The sequence below is a fragment of the Pseudochaenichthys georgianus genome, chromosome 7 (genome assembly GCF_902827115.2).
Source record: "Pseudochaenichthys georgianus chromosome 7, fPseGeo1.2, whole genome shotgun sequence".
NCBI classification, from domain to species: Eukaryota; Metazoa; Chordata; class Actinopteri; order Perciformes; family Channichthyidae; genus Pseudochaenichthys; species Pseudochaenichthys georgianus.
The window spans coordinates 8610687-8629096 of record NC_047509.1 but is presented as its reverse complement, the minus strand read 5'-3'; the positions used below and the strand labels follow the sequence as shown (position 1 = coordinate 8629096).

The window sequence follows — 18410 nt, the reverse complement described above, 5'->3', positions numbered from 1 at the left end:
GAGGGATTGATTTGAATTCCTCCTGCCGTGTTCCCATCAAACACCTGCCTGAAACAAGCGCAGATACACTCTAGGGATACGTGTGAAACCTTTTATAAAAATATAAACCAGATTGCAACAGGATATCAATTGTGACTGTTTCAAATACTAGAATTCCCCTGGAATCACTGACTTATACTACAATTGTTTGAATGCCAGAAACAAAGCAGAGAGAATATCTGAAGAGTTAAACAGTTTGAAAGGAAGCATGTCTCACTGATTGCTCTTCCCATACAAGTTAATCTTTTTAATATGGTTAAAATATCCAAAGAGTCACACATCAAACACTTCTCTGGAAGATCAGTCTATTCTGTGGGAAACAGCTGTATCCAAAGGTCACATCCAGTCTTTTATTATTTTTCTCTGATGAAGCTGCAGCACAGTGCTGGCCTTCAGTGAAGTTGGTCCAGATCGTAGCCGATTGGCTCTGAAGACGAGAAAGTGGTTGATATTTGAAAGTTTCGTTCTTGACTTTTACACCATTTATTTCTTGTACAATTTCTACTCTATGGAAGCCTTTTGTGGAATTTATAAATTAATGTTTTGTTTGCTAACACAGAAGAGAATAAAACGATATTAAGAGTACTGAGGAAGTAACAAAGAAATGCGACAACACAATTCATCTTCGTCCGCAGTTCCTTCCTCTTTATGTTCAGTTATTATCCCAACACGCAAAGGAAGAGCCTGTTTTCTTATGAACCACACACACACACACACACACACACACACACACACACACACACACACACACACACACACACCCCCCCCCCCAGCTGTGCTAATGATTAACCCAGATGTAGCCTCACCTCCTCGAGCTGTGATCCTGAATTGGAGGTGATGCAGCAAAGTGAAACCAAATGGAGCAGAACAGAACAATCCATGTGGACAGACGTATATACCGTAGGCATAGACTGTATGTATATACGGAGCAGCCAGCTGGCAACAACATGCTCCACCATCATGTCTGCACTTCAGCCTCATTAGACATGAAGTGTGTTCTACCTAATTATTATCCTCTTTTATGTAGGAAAATTAAGATCGTTTTCAACACTTATTCCAACTTTATTATAATTACTAAAGGGTACATTTATCATGAGCTGACATGGTTATGACATATATAATGTGTGTTATTTATCCAGGTGGATCCAGATGAGAACAAAATAATTGTACGAGCGGATCCAAATCACGGGGCGTACACAAACGTTATTTTGTTCACTAACGGAAACAAGTGCCCTGTAATGGTTTCCCTGTGTTTAGTTTGCAGCTGAACCTTCTCAAGCCTGATGTTACATAGCACAAAGTCGTCTTCTGCAAACAGTAAGGAATTACACCTTTTAGCTATTACAGTAAATGCAGGCCGTGCTAAACATAATGTGTAAAACCTCTGGTTACATTTTCAGTTAAACCTCTACATTATTAAAGAGGCGTGATTATGTATCTGTGGTGTGTTTTTGTGCATGTAAATGGTCTGCAAAGGCTCAAATCAAAAGTTCTCATATACAGTAATTACAGCTACAGGGGATTACGACTGTAGCCAATATCCTCGCAATAGTGTTTTATTACCATTATCTCCCGACATCTCTCTCATCTTGTATAAAGGGAGTGAAGCAGAAATGACCCTGGCTCAGGAGGTTCTGTATATGTAGGTTACTGTACGTGAGCCTGCAGACGCTCTCTGTTCGACTGCCATACATTATCATGGCAGTATAAACTCACTCCATGTAAATAAATCCCTCCAGTGACAGAAAGATATTCAAGCTTACAAAGTGTAGGGAATCTGAACTACAAATCAAATCCATTAAATCACCTCAGTGCATGTTTAAATTACACATAATTGTGTTTTGGAAGAAATGTTAGATGGTTGTATAACTTGTTCGGCATGTCAGCACCAGTTCAGTGGCTTTAACATAAAACAACTACGCTTTCAAAGCCTGGGAAGGTTAGACTTGACTAAACTGTCAACAGTATGTATTCAAGTTGAAATAAATATGTAAATAGCGTGTACGTAGAGAACAGAAAGCAAATACAAAAGTCTGAACAAAAACAGAAAATGTCAATCTGCCTTTAGTTCAAAAACATGTTCCACGTGTAAGGGAGAAAGTCTCCTGGATAAGCGTGTGAAGAGGTGTGTGCACGCGAGCAGATATGTGACCGTATACACACACACACACACACACACACACACACACACACACACACACACACACACACACACACACACACACACACACACACACACACACACACACACACACGTATTCTGACAGTAACTTTTGGGGCCCCACCAAGATATTACAAACACCCATCATACACACACACTACATCTATCTACCACCAACACTGACAGACACGCAGAGGAGGTTAAGTTTAATTTCAACAGCTTTCGATTAAACACACACCTGACGGAGTGTGTGAGGCTGAACTCTGCTCAGTGTCTACAGATACAGACTCAAACACAGATATGACATTCTGAGAATTATTGCATTCCCTGTTTATAGTGTAACAGAAGATCCTAAAGTCTAGTCTGAGGAACTTTCCACTACAGTATCTAGCCATTAAAAACGCATTTGGCCCATACTGTACAAAGTGAGAAGGTTTTCCCTAAAAACAAACAAAGCACAGGCTAATACAAATAAATCCTTCTCAATCATCACTTACAGTTTGAGAACCCTTTGATAAGGCAGCGATCAGGGTCCAGATTGTAAGCACAATCAAAGAGAAAACTGTGAGAATGTTGGGCACAGCAAAGAAAAAACACCAGCAAATATAGGATGGCAGCGCCACATTTGAATGGGGTGAGAAATCCTACTAATTGTGCTCGTATAAAAGTTAGCGCTGAGCTTCAGTCTGCAATGTTCAAAACAACAGATAAAGCCAGAAATCTAGGTGTAGTCATGGACTCTGACCTGAGTTTCAACAGTTACTAAATCAGCCTACTATCACCTAAAGAATATATCTAGGATTAAAAGACTAATGTCACAGCAGGATTTGGAAAAACTTGTCCATGCTTTTATCTTCAGTAGACTCGACTACTGCAATGGTGTCTTCACAGGTCTCACTAAAAAATCTATTAGAAAGCTGCAGCTGATTCAGAACGCCGCTGCTCGAGTCCTCACTAACACTAAGAAAGTGGATCACATCACTCTTGCTCTGAAGTCTTTACACTGGCTTCCTGTGTGTCAAAGAATATATTTCAAAATACTGCTGCTGGTTTATAAAGCACTGAATGGTTTAGGCCCAAAATACATTTCTGACCTCCTGCTAAATTATGAACCATCCAGATCTCTCAGGTCTTCAGGGACTGGTCAGCTTTCTGTCCCCAGAGTCAGAACTAAACATGGAGAAGCAGCGTTCAGTTATTATGCTCCAAACATCTGGAACAAACTCCCAGAAACCTGCAGGTCCGCTGCAACTCTGACTACTTTCAAATCCAGACTGAAGACTTTTCTTTTTGTCGCTGCTTTTAATTGAACTATTCACATCTTAGACTGGACTTTAACTTTTATCCATGTATTTTTTCTTTTAATGTTTATTTTATTAGCTTTTCTTTTTAATGACTGATTTTAAATGCCATTTTCTTAATGTCTTTCATGTTTGTAAAGCACTTTGAATTGCCTTGTGTTGAAAGGTGCTATATAAATAAACTTGCCTCTCAATATGTATATTACTAACTGTGTCACTTTAGCATCTCTATCTTAAATTGAGGTCATGAACATTTTTAAGATGCATTTGACACATTTGCATCTCCTCACTCTTCACTGCACAGAAAATGGTCTCAGAATATCTGTTAGTCCACTGAACAAAAATTTAAACGCACGGTATCTCTGGGCATTCACAATGCCATCAATAAAATGCACCTGTGTTCGTCGTCCATAACATACGCCTGCCCATACCATAACCCCACCACCACCATGGGCCACTCGATTCACAACATTACCCTAACCCTAACCCTACCCCTCACACCAGATACTGACTGGTTTTCGGACCCCCCCAGACCCCCCCAATAAAGCAAAACTGCACGTTTCAGAGTGGCCTTTTATTGTGGCCAGCCTAAGGCACACCTGTGCAATAATCATGCTGTCTAATCAGCATCTTGATATGCCACACCTGTGAGGTGGGATGGATTATCTCGGCAAAGGAGAAATGCTCACTATCACAGAGTTTTTCAGATTTGTGAACAATATTTGAGAGAAATGGTTATTTTGTGTATATAGAAAATGTTTTAGATCTTTGAGTTCATCATGAAAAATGGGAGCAAAAACAAAAGTGTTGCATTTATATTTTTGTTCAGTGTATTTTAATAACATATTGCCATTTCACAAATGTAGAGGTCACGCCCCGAGTCTAACAACTGCTGATTTAGAGCAGAACCATCAATCTAAATAAAGCCACCTGACTCTGTATCTACTGTTAAACAAATGACTGCTATCTCCTGCAGAATGTCGGCTCACAGTGCGAACGCCTCCCAGCAGAGGTATATTTGCCTCCCCTGCACAGTACATCAAAATATGTGACACTCCCTCCACTCCTCCCCCGTCTCCCTTCCCTCCCACTAAAATCCCTGCTTTGCTCACAAATTCCAAAATCACTCATGTGCACCAACAGAGACAGAGCTACACCAGCAGCTTCATGACAGACTGTCTGCAGATACCTTAGACAAGTCTGTACGAGTGTGTGTGTGTGTGTTAATGCTTCATTTGCATGTGTGTGTAAGAGAGAGGGGGGGGTGTATGTGTGTGTGTGTGTGTGTGTGTGTGTGTGTGTGTGTGTGTGTGTGTGTGTGTGTGTGTGTGTGTGTGTGTGTGTGTGTGTGTGTGTGTGTGTGTGTGTGAAATGGTGCAAGTGATTGCTGAAAGATGTGTTTCAAGAAATAACTTGTTTTCTTTCTTTATCTTCCGCTACCAGTGAGATATGTTGATGTGTTATTTGTGTGTGTGTATGTATGTATGTATGTATGTATGTATGTATGTGCGTGTGTGTGTGTGTAAATGACATATAGGATATTTGACAGTGACGACAGTTTATAGAAAGATTCCATAAAGCCTGCAGCTAGCTTTACACTCACACACACTTTACACTCACACACACTTTACACTCACACACACTTTACACTCACACACAAACCTTCTAATACTCGTGCAATACAAACACATTGGCCCATATAATTAAATGAATCACATACTGCCCACTTCCACTTCTCATGAGACACCTACACTTATCTGGAAACTCTCTCAGAGTCTGCAGTATATCCACATGCATTAAAACAGGCTCCGTCTTGTTTTTGTGCATCAACAATAAAAACTAAAGAAAGGACAGGAGCTTTATTTATATGGAAGTGGTAATCAGAATACTTCCTTCACACACTTCCTCTCCACCTGTTTCACTCCCATAAAAGTACATTACAAAACAAACGTGTTTTCCAGCACTTCCAATTGTCTGCATGATCATGAGAATCTTCGCTTGGACCTGATGATGTTTTAGAGTTGTTCCTTAACAAAACAGAATGAGATGAACATGTATGTTGCTTGCCCCCCAGGGAAAGAGATGTGGAGCAGTCTTGAAAAGTCAGGAGTGGCATGAAGCCCACATTTGAGTCTTGGTTTAATCTGTGTTAGCAAAAGATGTGTGTTTAGTTGAAAGGTCTTGCTGATTATTGCATCTACTTTATAATTTGTTTCCCTGATTGTATAGTCAAGTTTTAAACTCAGCGGTTTCTTGTGTTGTGACAAATCTCACTTCTTATTAGCTTTACAGATGAGCAGGTTTGTTTTCCTGATGAATACAGACTGTATGTGTTTTTTTGCATTTTGTATCTTGTAAATTGTGTAACTTGCTGCAGTTAAATACCATCAAACTATGTGCAATATGTGATATATGTGCAATATATACATTATATACATATGCCATTAATAACTGTGTAATATATACCTGGCTGCTAAATCCTAAGAACTGTTACAGGATTTGTATTTTGGAAAGTATTTTTCTTTTTTTATATTATATTTTGTATTATATCATAACTTAGTACTCTTTTCTTAACATAGGTAACATTAAGCTGTCTGTGGCTCTTTCCTGCTGTAACGATGCAGCTGTCCCCTCTGTGGGACTAACAAAGGTATTCTGATTCTGACTGCACCGGCACAGAATGGAAGCACCGCCAAGACTAATATAACCCCTTGCTTTAGATCAGAGCCAGAGCTCCGGGATATGATTTGCAACATGCATTTTGCAGCACTGAGTGTGTTAAAACATGTGTCTGTGTGAGTGTATGTGTGTGTGTGTGTACAGCATGTGTGTGTTGGAGCAAGTAAAAGCGTCTGAGTCATTGTAACATGCACCACACACACACACACACACACACACACACACACACACACACACACACACACACACACACACACACACACACACACACACACACACACACACACACACACACACACACACACACACACACACACACACACACACACACACACACACACACTCTACAAAATCCAGTCAAAACAGTTGGTTTGACTGTGAGTCATAACAGTGCAGTCTGATTCCCGTATGTGTGTGTGTGTGTGTGTGTGTGTGTGTGTGTGTGTGTGTGTGTGTGTGTGTGTGTGTGTGTGTGTGTGTGTGTGTGTGTGTGTGTGTGTGTGTGTGTGTGTGTGGCTTAGCATTACTATCCTTGTGGGGACCTACATCTGTTTACACACTCACTCACGTCACCTCCATTATGTCCCCATAACGGAGGTCCCCATAAGGGGAATCATTAATTTTAGGGTGAAGACTTGGTTAAGGGTTAGGGTTAGGCATGTGTTGGTTATGGTCAAGGTTAGCATAAGTCTCCAGGAAATGCATGTATCTCAATGTAATGTCCCCTGAAGTGATATATACATGGTGTGTGTGTGTGTGTGTGTGTGTGTGTGTGTGTGTGTGTGTGTGTGTGTGTGTGTGTGTGTGTGTGTGTGTGTGTGTGTGTGTGTGTGTGTGTGTGTGTGTGTGTGTGTGTGTGTGTGTGTGTGGGGGTGTGTGTGCGTGTGTGTGTGTGTGTGTGTGTGTGTGTGTGTGTGTGTGTGTGTGTGTGTGTGTGTGTGTGTGTGTGTGTGTGTGTGTGTGTGTGTGTGTGTGTGTTATTGATCGTTTGAGGGTTGTGTATACATTGCTCTCTTACTTGTAGGGGTCGTTGGGGTCCTTGGCGTTGCAGGACTCAGCGTGTCCGTTACACACACAGCGTCCTCCGATACTGATGTCTTTGATACTGTAGTAATACTGTAAAATCACAACAATACACACAATATTCAGATACACAGTATGAGAAAGCAAGTAAAAACATTGTCCTTCAGAAATATTTGTTTCCTCAAAATGTGGATAAAGTAAGAGGGTATCCAGAAGTTGATTGATTAACAATTGGTGGTAATGTGCAGGGAGGTAAACAATGCTGGATTTGAACTAAGAACAACAAAAATGAATGTATTAACAGAAAAACTGTAGTGCCTTTAGGAATTATAGCTAATTAAAAGCTGGAAATACGTTTTATATGTATATAAAATATACACATTTTTGTAATAAAGATGTATGTATTTGACTCTTTTTGTTGCACGCACCAGGGAATCGTCTCATGTGCATGAGAAGCTGTCAGCAGAAGTGTTTTCTTTTACCAGTCATTTCTTGGAAGAATATGACACCAACATATCAGTCCGAGTGTATCCCATTTCTTTACCCTGCGTGTGACAGTGGGGTCCCGCAGCGCCTTGCCCATCAGGTGTCCCAGCAGCGTGTTGGTCCTCAGGAAGCGCAGCTTGATGTTGGTTGCCTTGGTGAAGTCCCTGAGGACCGGAGAGTAGGAGAAGTTCATGGCCCCAGGCCGACCGTTCACCAAGGACACCACGACCTTGGAGAGGAGGACAGAGACTATCGGCTGAGCAACAATGTGGAAATATGAAAGATAACAGCCTGGGAACGTCCCCACAGAGAGGGATGGTATTAACCAAATCCAACAAAAAGAATTCACAATATGATACCATGGCAACACAGTCATCTATGATTCTATATTGCATGATCTTACTACAGGATGGTTTTCCTGACTAATACATAAAGTGTTTAAATGATGTTGTTGAATTGCTCTGGATCCTCATGCCCTATTTCAGTGTTTTGTTATACCATTTTAGGATGAATATAGAACATTCCAAATCATTTATAATAAATAAAGAAAGTTAATATTAAAAACTATGTGTAAAAACGTTGAGAGAAGATGTTTAGGCCACACATGATATGCAAATCATATGCTTAATGTTCAGTGCTGCAACTAACACATTTTATAAATGTGTCTTCTAATATATGTGTATCCATCTCATTAATCTACTCGTTTTTTTTATCTATGAAATACCGAAAAATAGTAAACAAAATGTCTATCACTATGTTCCTGTATCCAGTCCAAATCTTTAAGATATTCAGGTCACATAACCTCACATTAACTTATTAAATGTAGTGTGTGGGAATGTTCCTGTTGATCATCAAATAGATACACAGACACGTTTCTTCAGCTCGACAGGACGTTCAAGCACTTTCACTCAAACACACACTCACCTCTCCATTCTCCAGCGGGACGATACGGGAGTATTCAGTGGTGCAGATCACGTCATTATCATTGCTGATCCGCTCGATGCTCTGCTGTCCAAAACGCTCAATACAGTCTCTCTTTGAAGCTACACACACACACACACACACACGCACACACACACACACACACACACACACACACACACACACACACACACACGCACACGCACACACACACGCACACACACACACACACACACACACACACACACAGAGAGAAAGGGGGGAGACAGAAAAGAGAAGCTTCTAGTCAGTCTTAACCTCATATTTGCAAACGTGTGAACATCCCATCATGTTGAAAGTGAGCAGTGTGAACCATCTTGAGGCATTTTAATGATGAGTCTCAGTGTGATAATTAGAGGAGGGTCTCTGGTTGGTGGAGGTCTGTATTTTGGAACAGCTGGATTGCACCTTCATCACCTTCCACTGAATAAAGTGGACAAATAGAAACTACAGATTGTATTTGGATTAACTTATTAATAATTTAACATAGAAAGAAACCAAATCATAATTTCATGAAATCTGAAAACAAAAAGATATTCTTTTTTTTATGGATATACAAAAATAGAATCTTCCAGTTTGTGAAGCTAAGGAGATAAATGACAAATAATTTACTATCACACATCCCTAAAACTTTTTGTTTTACTTTAAAAATATCAAATTGTGGTTGACTCGTTTGCTGTTAGTCCAAATCATTAACACGCCTTTTACATTTTACAATCCGTACTAAAGTGAATTCAAGTTCATGTTATTTAATTTAATCTCATCCTATGAACGATGGCTGGTCGATCTTGCTTGAGAGAAGCTTTCCTCGTCCTTTTAGGAATATTCAAACTGTAAAAGTGTGTGTGAGAGTTTGAGACTTCAGCTGGTTTAAGTCACATTGTTTCTTCATGAAATCACAGAGCACATTCCCAGAATCGCTTCACTTTATCTCTGAAGTGTCCTTGACACAGAAGAAGAGTGAATACATGACAGAGCAGAAGAGGAGGAGGGAAGGTAGATGTTATAATGTCAAGATCCACCCCGTGTGTGTGTGTGTGTGTGTGTGTGTGTGTGTGTGTGTGTGTGTGTGTGTGTGTGTGTGTGTGTGTGTGTGTGTGTGTGTGTGTGTGTGTGTGTGTGTGTGTGTGTGTGTGTGTGTGTGTGTGTGTGTGTGTGTGTGTGTGTGTGTGTGTGTGCGTGTGTGTGTCTGCAGTTAACAGCTGCAGCAGTTCAAACTCAAACTGTGAAATAGCTTTTGAGATTTACAGCTTTGAGGCCAACACTAATTTACTCTGTACGGTTTACTGTACACACACACACTGACACACACATTCCGTTGCCTTCCCTCTGGGTGAAATGTAAGTGTTTTATATTTTACTTTGTAAAAAACGATCTCTACAGTAGGGCTGCGCCACGGAGGTTAATGAGTCGATCTCACCAAGATATAAAGCAGATATTCAGATTAAATCAACTTTTCTCAGCAGACAGGAGCGGACCTCCCACTCAGTGCTGCTCTGGCTCCACAGGACTAATTCCCAACTGGCTCCGAAGAATATAGTCGAACAAATGTGATTGGACTTCGGGGGTGCATACTTCAGCAGAAAATTATAAGCAATTTGCGAGTTCAGGTCAGCTGATGGTCAGTGTCTGTCAACGGTTCGTCATAAGCCCGGGAACCATCTTGCAACTTTTTAGAAAGCTTCTGGGCCAAGAATGTTTGGCTACCTGGGAAGATTGAACTTAAAAGCAAAATGTAGATCATCTCCTAAAAGGTGGGCTTGCAAAAATGTGAAAAAGTGTACATGTTTGCTTGCAGGATCTTCCATCAAAGCAACCTGAAACTAGTCAATGTCGTGACAGTTGGCTGCAGATATTTGCTTTTTACTTAATGTACAGGCAATCTCCGGATCAACAACAACTCGCAGGCTTCTCAATCTGGTTTGGAAATCATTTAACAATACAGTGGTATGCATGCAGTAATGTATACACCAGAAATCTGTCATCTTAAAAGTGAAGATCACAGACTGTATGTTGAAGAATGTCCAAGTTGTGCTTCAAACTTTGAAGATCTAATTTGTCTGCCAGAATCGCTTCACTTTATCTCTGAAGTGTCCTTGACACAGAAGAAGAGTGAAAACATGACAGAGAAGAAGAGGAGGAGGGAAGGTAGATGTTATAATGTCAAGATCCACCCTGTGTGTGTGTGTGTGTGTGTGTGTGTGTGTGTGTGTGTGTGTGTGTGTGTGTGTGTGTGTGTGTGTGTGTGTGTGTGTGTGTGTGTGTGTGCACCTGGAATAGTTTTTAATAATGCCTATTGATGCCCTCCCCAAACACACACACACACACACACACACACACACACACACACACACACACACACACACACACACACACACACACACACACACACACACACACACACACACACACACACACATCACTTCAGGGGACATTACATTGACTTACATGCATGTCCTGGAGACTTATCCTACATGTGACTGTGTGAACAGATTTAGGTCCCCACAAGTATAGTAATGCTAGGCCACACACATACACACACACGCACACACCTCCCCAGGTGAACATCAAGCCGCGGCCTATAAACAGACATGCCTGGAATTCCCCTGCAGCCCACCTGTAGACTGATAGCTGCCTAAGCCAATCAGCGGGCAGCTCTAGGATGTAATGACCACCCCTCCCCACTATACCCTGACCACCAAACCAACAGATCAATTAGCCGCCTGCCCTCGAGGCTGCTGTTTAACTCTGAGATTAGAGGGAGAATTAAGAAAAGCCTGGGGGGGGGGGGGGGGGTTAGGTAAGCACGAGGTGATGCTGATGGAATTTGACTCTGTCTGATCCAAGTGACCAAACATCTGGAGGCACACACGTGTATGTAGAGGCATATATATTTATATGTATGTGTTTGTACTCACAGGCAAAGTACTGCCAGGGTTTGTAGGTCTGCCCGAAGTCGACGGATCTTTCCAGAACCCAGAGGTCGGGGCGGGGAGAGTTAGCAAACTTAATCAACACGTAGGCCACGTGGAAGAGCTGCAGGGAGACAGAGAGGAGGACATTCAGGTTAATCACATATTCTAGCATGTATGACTTTGTTGAACTTCATCCAGAGAAAGAGAGGAAACAACTCAAACAAATCCCACACCCAGCTGCAGTACAAATGTATGATGATACGTATGTCGAGTGTCATTACTCAACTAACAACTTCCTATCTTCCTCATTTAAAATCTGCACATTATCCCTTTCCTTACATTCAGTCGATAAAGTGGAATACACGCAGGACACAACTGATTGGTTAAAAAGGGAAATACATTTATGGATTTTATATTTAGTAAATGAGCATTTAGAGAAACAACGAGTAAAGATAAGGTCAAATAATGAGGAACGAAAATAAAAAGGATTGTATAGGAAAGGAAAGGAAACCGGTAAAGGAGTGAATAAAGAAATTGTAAAGAGAAAGGAAAGGCAACAAACAAATAGGGTAAATGAAAGGAACACATATGAAAATAAAACGGAAGGGAGAGTAAGGAAGACATGAAAGAAAAGAAAGACAGTGAAGGACTTGATAAGAAAACATTTAAATAGTAAAAACAGGAAATGAAAGGGATAAATAAAAAGACAGGAAAAGAAAGAATAGGATAGGAAAGGAAAGGAAATGAAGGGGGAAAGGGAATGCAAATGGATAAAGTGAGGAGAGAACCACATGAGCTAATCAGAATCAGTTGTGGTGAACAAGGTAAAGACTTCCAGCCTCTCAGTCCGCCGTCACGGTGACCTCACCATTTGACCTGTGTGACTTCTCCCCTCCTGAGTCACGTCAAACACTACAGTACGTCTGATCTGTCGTGTCACATGTACGTTATTATCAAAAAGCTGATTCCTGTCAGTAATGAGCACCAGATGCTGCTCCATCACACTCTCAGGTTCCAGCCTCCTCTCTTTCACTTGTCATCCCTCATTCATTTCCTGAAGCTGCTCAGACGGCGATGACAAACTGCTCTCCTGGGCACGGGGGAGTTCAGCTCCACTGTTTTGTCTGTCGGACCTTCAAATCGCTCCCCAGTTGAAACAGAACACACTGGAATAACACCATGACGCACATAATAATATTAGAGCTAATCATAATCACCTCCGATTTTTACATCTGCCTGTGTGTGTTGGAGAGTGTTGAGAGCTCAGTTTTGAGTCGTTTTTATTAATCTGCAAAAACATGGTAATTATTCACATTTTTCTTGGGTTGTGAAATTGTTTGTCCTGTCTCGATTTAGTATGACGAAACATATTCATGATCACATGAGAAGTAATTTTCGACAAAATATATTTTTTCCAACAGGAAAACGATTTGTTTTGCTCTGGTTTTGTTCTTTTGACTAAGTCTTTACAAAATGTCATGACTTTATAATTTCATCCCATGAGACATTTTTGTAAAATTGCCATAATAAGCATCTGGATCCTCGAGTCATGGCCCAACCCGTGCTCCAAGGTTTAACGGTGCCTTTGACCATTGACCACCAAAATGTAGTCCAATCATTCAAGAAAACATAATCAGGTCATCTTTGTGTGAACATTGCTGCCACAATAAGGTTCCTGGAATCTTTCTTTCATGGGAATTGGAAGGATGGGAAGTCACACCTTGACCTTGACCTCTAAAGTCTAATCAGTTCATCCACTGTTGACCAAAAAGGCTTTTCTCACATCAGATTAAAACTATGAATTACGACCTCCTTTGGGTCTTTGCCAGGAACTGTTGTTGTTCCCCATTCACCATCTGTCTATCCCCTATTAACTGTCCAATCTGAAATAAATGTTATGTTATTAAATATAACCTGAGGGGCTCCTCAAAACTATTTGAATCTGTCTGGGGCTCTATGATAGCCTACCTAGCTGAATTTAAGACACTACATTAAGGAGAAAGAGGGGGAACTACGAATGTATGTTTTTTTTCTTGCGTCTCTTTTTATATTAATTTTTTATTTATTTATTTTTATTTATTTATTCTGTCTTTGTATACATGTATGTATGTAGGTAGGTACGTGTATGTATGTGCATGTGTACATGTGGGTATACATATGAGTATATGGGTACAAGTAGGTGGTGGCGCAGTGGTCTGTGCGTTTGATCATCAGATCAAGGGGGCGTTGGGGAACTCCAGTTCGAAACCCGCTCCCGCCCCACTGCGTCAGGCCGTTGTGTCCTTGGGCAAGACACTTCACCCGAATTTGCTCCTGTGGGTAATGTCCACAGTAGATGACCATTGCTGTATGTGTAAAGCGCTTTGAGAGTCTTTGATAAAGCGCTATAATAAATATAAGAAGTATTACTGTTACTATTCTTTATTCCCTTATCTATACATTTTCTTTTAATATTATCTTCTATATTACTTTACTTTTACCTATACAGGTATCTATCTTATTTATTTAGTTAGTTATTTATTTTACTAGCTAGAACCGGGAGGGAGGGAAAGGGAAAAAATAAATAAAAATATTGACTGTATAAATGTAAACTCATTGTGCCTGACTCAATAAAAAAAAAAAGTAAAAAAAAAAATCTGAAATAAATGGTATATATTGTTCTTAGATGGGACAATGCAATTTAAAAGAGCATTAAACAAATGTGATGTATTGAGAGTTTAGAGATGAAGCTATTTTTTGACTTTTACCTTAAACAACACTTTGAAAAACAAGATGATGTTTAAAACCTCAGATCACAAAAGGTACAGAAGAAGAGTGCCGTCGTTCAGCTCCACTGCAGGTCATGACATGTTGCTACATACATGACGTGTTTAGACAGCATGACATTTGACCCACGCGGAGGATGCAGTGATACACTTCAGGTTATTTCAAAGCCTTTACACCAACAGGGATTTGTTGAGAATTAGCTTTCTAGGGAGGCATTCTCTGTCTTTGAATTTGATAGTTGACAGCTGTCGAGGGAGGGGGGGTGGTGACATGTACGACGGACATTATGTGGTATTATTATGGCTTGTAAATACCAAAGGGAAACATAAACGGTTATTAAAGTGTTTTCATGACATCATTCATTGAGAGATTTCAGGCAAAGGTCATTTTGAATTTTGCGCCCAATGATTTTCTCCTTTCAACTAATTTTCTTTTTTAATTTTTTTCTTCTCTTTATGTTCTTTTGTATATACTGTGTGTACATATAAAGTCATGAAACACACGTTTGAGATTGGTTAACATTACAATCTTCCATGCACAAGGGTCAGCTACATCATTGGGGAACTTTTGAGAGAAAAAAGTTCGAATTTGTGGATTTAAAATAAACGTTTCTTACTTTTTTGCTCACATTACGAGAAGTTCAACTTTGACCTGTTCATTGTCTCACTAAAGCAGCACAAACACACACTTTGAAGAACTCTAATTCTCCTCTATTCCTCCATCTCATAGGCAGCTCGGTCAGAGGTGATGACATCACACACAACACACTTGCACACACAAATACACAGACCTGCGAAAACTAGTACTAGTCCATTAACAAGGAGTGCCACAAGTGTGTGTTTCAGGATGATGAATGAGGGGGGAGGGGGACATGTCACCGTTTCTCTGTTTACAGAAGAACAAACTCAAGTTCATCAATCCATCTCCATCTCTCCAAACATTCATAATCTATTATTCCAAACACAAGGACCATGGAGAGCTTTGTTAGTGTCATAATATTACAAAAACGGTGACTTACAAAACAGCTATTTCCAGCATTATTCAACAAAAAGAAAAGGCCGTTTCTATTCAGTCTGCAATTTAAACGATAGAATTTGACATTTGTATTTTATTTCTCTTCTCAGATCGCTTTTGTTCAATGAGTAGAAAGTAGGTATCCAAAAAGTTCTGTCAGCATGTATCTAACAACTGTAAACGAAAAGAAAGCAGTCGGCGGAGACTTGTGTGAGCACTCCGTTATAGAAAACTGTCCATTTTAAGAAAGTTGATTATTCTTCAAACAGAAACAATACCGTGGATCTAAGCCTGTCTGTCTTTGTGTAAGAAGGAGATCTAAGAGGACAGGAAGCAGAAAGCGATGCCTAGGGGCTAAAGTCATTGAAAGAGAACTCCAGAAGCATTCCTCTGAATCCAGGGTTAAAGTTTGACCGGTTCAGGGAGCACCTGAGGTTCAGAGGCCATCCTTTGAACCGCAGACGTTTCGAACTGGAAACACACGACTGAACAGGCAGAGAAATCAGGTGAACTTCAGAGCTGCCTGACAACATTCATCAAGAAGACATGGCAGCTTTTAACAGTTATATCATGTTTTATATTTGAGCCACAAGATGGGAACCCTGGTGTTCCAGCAGGTGGCAAAAGCTGAATTGAAAAAATATACGTCCAACTTGCTTTATACAGGCTTTTGATTGGAAAGGTCCACCTCACTTACATTTACACTTGCATGATTGTCCCCAAACATTTTCTTGATGTAATCGTTCAAGTTCCACATGGTTTAAAAGTCCTTCTTGCATGCAGGAAGGAACTTCAGTCTGATAGCTACCTACAGTAAAACTAGATAAAACAAGAATGATATGTGACATTGGATGGTGAGCTCTTTTGGGGTGCATTTTGCTTGTTTGGTCCAAATTAATTTAATTAATTTTTCGCTATCATTTTTGAGGTGTTATATACTATATAGATACACTCAACATTTCTGTGTAAGATTGTGTTAGAAATTAAGTGTCGGCTGGCAAAAATGTGAGAGATTCCGAAATAAATAAACATAAGCATTCAGCATAATCTCTCACTATTAGCGGTCTGTCTCCAGGTCTCAGTGGGAGTCAGTCTGTTGCCTGGCCACACACACACACACACACACACACACACACACACACACACACACACACACACACACACACACACACACACACACACACACACACACACACACACACACACACACACACACACACACACACACACACACACACACACACACACACACACACACACACACACACACACACACACACACACACACACACACACACACACACACACACTCAGGGGACATTACATTGACTTACATGCATTTCCTGGAGACTTATCCTAACCTTAACCATAACCAACACATGCCTAACCCTAACCCTTAACCTTACCCTTACCCTAACCAAGTCTTCACCCTAAAATTAATGATTCCTTATGGGGACCTCCATTTTGTCCCCATAAGGGAGGCGAGTCCCCACACGTGACTATGTAAACAGATTTAGGTCCCCACAATGCTAGGCCACACACACACACACACACACACACACACACACACACACACACACACACACACACACACACACACACACACACACACACACACACACACACACACACACACACACACACACACACACACACCTACACAAAAGGTTTTGCTGACCCCCTTTTTCTCCAACACACACAGCCCTACTCAGGATTTATGGATTAGTGGCAGCCTCCCTGAATTGCCAGTCAATCCCACCAGCCACACTGTGGTTACCGGGGCAACCTGCAGGCTAACAAGTTAAACTAAGGGGAGAGAAACTGATGGAAATATATTTGTATTCTTCATTAAAGTTGTGACTCACACAGCCAGACATCACATCAAAGACGTCTCTTAAACCACTGTGTCTAATATAAACAGGCAGAGGTGGTTCTAAAAGCGCACTCAGTAAGCCAACACATGACACACGTATTACTTCATGTGACCTCAAAAGGACAGAGCAGAACAAATGTCCTTAAACACTGAAGAGGTGAATATATGGTGGTTGGTAAGCCTGAGGTGGAGTGACTTAGAATTGACTGTCCCTTGTGTATTGTTCACTGTATTACTTAATGTGTATTACTGGAGTGATACTGATCATACACATACATGGTCAATGTCATAAGAAGTTGTGAGGTTTCCTGTTTAAACAAAATGTCTTCACTTTTAATGTATCTAGCAATAAAGACAAATGCTAAAAAGGGAAGACAAGTCATTCCATCTGCTGATTATTTCTTAATGAAGTTGTATTAAAGCTCAAATACCTGCACTTAACTGTGTGCGCGCTGTCAAAGATAAAAACATATAACTTTGAAAACAAAGTATACTTTTATCTTTCTGATCTGTTATAAAGGAACTCTGAACACCTGATATACTTGGCCTAGTATCACATCAACAACCTGACACAGCTGTCCTACTATAAGTGACTTTGTGTAGTTTCTATAATCAAAGCAATGTCAACATTTGAATTAGAAATATACATTTAGAAGGTACTGTTTGAATGCATTCATATATGTCTGAGGAATGCAGGTGTGTGTGTGTGTGTGTGTATGTGTGTGTGTGCGCACGTGTGTGTGTGTGTGTGTGTGTGTGTGTGTGTGTGTGTGTGTGTGTGTGTGTGTGTGTGTGTGTGTGTGTGTGTGTGTGTGTGTGTGTGTGTGTGTGTGTGTGTGTGTGTGTGTGTGTGTGTGTGTGTGTGTCTGGCCCGGCCCCTGGCTTGTTTAATAATTGCACACATTCCTCGCTGGCACCACATTCCCGGTGTGTCAGGTAACCATGGAGATACAAAGGGAGACACACAATAAAGGGACAGGAAAGGATGGAGTGATGAGAGAGGGAGGGAATGAAGGAGGGAGGGAAGGAGAGAGGAGACGCTGTAACATGTACAGACCCTGCAGAGAGAAAGAGTGATAAGAGCGGACACACTATGCTTTCATGTCACCTTCTGTCCTGTTTCACAGCCTTATATGGAACAAATAGAAAATGAATAATAAAAGTATATATTTGTATTTGAAAAGCTGAAACAA

The 18410-nt window shown here is 40.6% G+C and overlaps 1 protein-coding gene across 2 annotated transcripts in view; it reads right to left on the bottom strand.

Annotated features, from left to right (window-relative positions):
• Positions 1 to 18410, bottom strand: part of lama5 (laminin, alpha 5) — a 95694-nt gene that overhangs the window by 49310 nt on the left and 27974 nt on the right. For both annotated transcript variants that reach the window (XM_034087438.2, XM_034087441.2), the window contains exons 3-6: positions 11568 to 11685; positions 8614 to 8732; positions 7748 to 7918; positions 7199 to 7296 (exon numbers count right to left, since the gene is read on the bottom strand). In XM_034087438.2, coding sequence (XP_033943329.1) covers positions 7199 to 7296; positions 7748 to 7918; positions 8614 to 8732; positions 11568 to 11685 — 506 coding nt within the window. The remainder of the gene's footprint in view (positions 1 to 7198; positions 7297 to 7747; positions 7919 to 8613; positions 8733 to 11567; positions 11686 to 18410) is intronic.